Consider the following 2,871-nt stretch of genomic DNA (forward strand, 5'->3'; position numbering starts at 1 on the left):
CAGCTGGCTGCAGGAAGTAATGGCGCAATGCTAGGGTTGGGGGCACATTTCAAAGTGCCGAGGCTTTTTGAAGAATTAATCAAAAAGAGTGACATGGGTTTTTTTCAAAAGAACTAATGGGCATGCTTCTTACTTGCTTCAGGGTCATTTTTCTGGTCCCAAAAGTCTATGGTCAGGTTCTAGTATACGCACAGAGGCGACAGGCTATGGATTGGTAGTTTATTTACTTTTTGGCTCTCCTTTTGTTGATGTGCATGGGAATATTTCAAAATCTTCTATTATTGAGTTCGTTGAAGTGACTTTGTTCTGCATTGGATGCTGCAGGTACACATTGCTAAAATTATGCTGGATGACTTTAACAAAGAACTTAGAGGCCTGAGGTTTATCATCTCTCTGACACCAAAATCCTCAAGTGGAATGTTCCGCCTAGGTAGTATAGGTAGAAGTCTTTATCAAAGGGGCAAAGTCTTAAAGTTTGCCTAGATTAGCAACCCTGAAACCTTAAGGACTAGGTGCTGACATTTCCTGTTTTGCGCCGGTAAGAGAAATGCATGTACATTTTTTTTCCAGGTGTGCTGTTAGCGGATCTGGGAAGGTTGCTTTGCATGTTGTGGAAAAGCTCTTTGCCGTGGGAGCTTTACCAATCACAGTCTCAGGTGAATGGACAGCACTTGCACATGTATGGGCTGTTTGCTTGTCTGCCTTGTCCCTCATTTGTTTCACATTCATATGCTTGTCTTTACATTCTGACAGATAGTAAAGGATATCTATATGATGAAGATGGATTTGATGACATCAAACTGCATCATATTAAGCAAATAAGGCAGCAGGAGAAAAATTTAAGGTAAAGATTCTTTGCATCGAGCAAGATTTTGTTGGATTCATTGGTGTAGTTTCTTTTTGGAGCTGCTTGAATGCCTACTTGCCTTCCTGAATGTTTTATTTTGTGGTAGAGAGTATCTTAAAAGCTACCCAAGGGCAAAATACTGTGAGGAAGGTAAACCATGGGCTGAAAGATGTGATGTGGCCTTCCCTTGTGCATCACAGAATGAGCTCAATCACTCGGATGCTCTGTCACTTGTTACATCAGGATGCCATTTTCTGATAGAAGGCAAGTGCACAATATCAGCAATACATAGCTATTAGGAAGGTCTTTGTTATACATTAGGTAACACGCTAAGCAAGGTTTCTAAGTTTATGCTTACCGGTACAGGCTCAGTTATGCCATGCACATCGGAGGCAGTTGATGTATTTAGAAAATCAGGTGTTCTCATTGTACCGAGCAAAGCTGCAAGTGCTGGAGGGGTAAGTTTAGGGATTTCTATTTCAGACTATATATTTTCTTGTCCCATTGCTTATTGCCTTCTTTTCATTCAGCTTGCTGTTGTAGCATTGGAGGCAACACACAGTCAAAGTGAGATACAAATGCAGTATTCTCTGGATGAGTTCGATGCTCGTTTGCAGGTATACATGCAAAAGCTAGTAATTTTATATTATTGTTGTGCGGGTGGGCAAATGCAGTATTCTCTGGATGAGTTCGATGCTCGTTTGCAGGTATACATGCAAAAGCTAGTAATTTTATATTATTGTTGTGCGCATGGGCACATGCTGTGTGCATGCGCTCCTCAAAGATGCCATTTGACTAATGAAGGAAGCCTGTCATGTTGTCTTAGGTTGCTTGTTCTGATTGATAATATGGTTTCTGTATAAAAAGGGTTTGGATGACTCTTTGAATAATACTGTAGATATTTGCTATATGTCCTCACTTTCGATGGTGACAGGGATTTATGAGGGATAATTATCAGAAGTGCATCAAAGCAGCATTTGACTATGGTATTCCAAGACATAATCCCGAGTATGCATCTGTGTCACCCTTTTGACATTATTTGGCTTAACTTGGTGCTGTGTGAGCCTTTCTTTACTTTCTAAGTTGTTGGGACAGGCTGCTAGTCCATGGCGCAAACATTTTTGCATTTGGACAAGTTGCCCAAGCTATGCTTGGACAAGGTGTGGTTTGATGATGCAACTAAGGAATCGTGGTTTACAGCCAGTGTAACACATGAATTACCCCTGAAGCTCAACTTGTAACAAAATCAGGTCAGGGTGTTCTGATTACCTCATCTGTACCAGCACACTGATCTTCTCCAGTGGTGGTTACTTTACAATGTTTTTCTCTGAAGAGGACCCTGGTCTACTGTAAAGTCATTTTTTCAGTGTTCATAGTGCTAGTCTCCGTGTTTTCGGGGACTTCATGTGTAGTGGAAAGAGCGGTGCCATTATTCTTTATTCTTAGGATAGTAATTAATACCCCTTGGTGAAGGGTGAAAATGTAGCTCTTTGTTTTGATGGTTTTCTTTAAATTAAGGCTGCTGCTTTGTTGTTCCTGTATCTCATCGAAATACATAAAATTCAGCTATAAGCTTATCAACTGCCTATCAGATCTATGTGATGGAGCATAGCCTGGTCCATGTGTGACTCTTGTCACAGGTCTTTTTGGACTTTTTGAACTCACAGAGTCACTTGTTCTTGGACTTTTGAACTGACGGAGACACTTGCCTTTGGAATTTTCTACTGATTAGCTCATCAGCATTGAGAGTGCTGTCATGTAGAGGCTCAATCAAGCTTTGGTTATCATATAGTGGTGACTTTTATTGATGAAAGATGACATCCTAAGTTGACAAGACGAATCTACTTGACTCATGAGGCTTTACATACCTGAGATAAAACTTTTATAATTGGAGCTGCTGCAGGGTGGTTAAAAAATAATCGTCTTCGTGATTGTTATCCGTGGCTTTGGAGATCATGCAACTGCCTTCGGGGCAGTGCTAGAATTAAATGGCATTGAAGTGTAGTTTTACCGGCCAAACTTCT

General features: G+C 40.7%; 1 protein-coding gene across 1 annotated transcript; it reads left to right on the top strand.

Annotated features, from left to right (window-relative positions):
• The first annotated feature begins 100 nt into the window (after positions 1-100).
• Positions 101-2,660, top strand: LOC147639247 (uncharacterized). The gene is made up of 9 exons (XM_086788911.1): positions 101-214; positions 325-380; positions 571-656; positions 754-844; positions 954-1,111; positions 1,214-1,305; positions 1,378-1,554; positions 1,782-1,855; positions 1,943-2,660. Exons 2-9 carry the CDS (start codon positions 343-345, stop codon positions 2,016-2,018), a joined length of 792 nt encoding a protein of 263 aa, XP_086645037.1. The 5' UTR covers positions 101-214; positions 325-342; the 3' UTR covers positions 2,019-2,660.
• Positions 2,661-2,871: the final 211 nt, after the last annotated feature.

The sequence above is a fragment of the Cibotium barometz genome, chromosome 4 (assembly GCF_041138505.1).
Source record: "Cibotium barometz isolate CiBa-2024 chromosome 4, ASM4113850v1, whole genome shotgun sequence".
Lineage (NCBI taxonomy): Eukaryota > Viridiplantae > Streptophyta > Polypodiopsida > Cyatheales > Cibotiaceae > Cibotium > Cibotium barometz.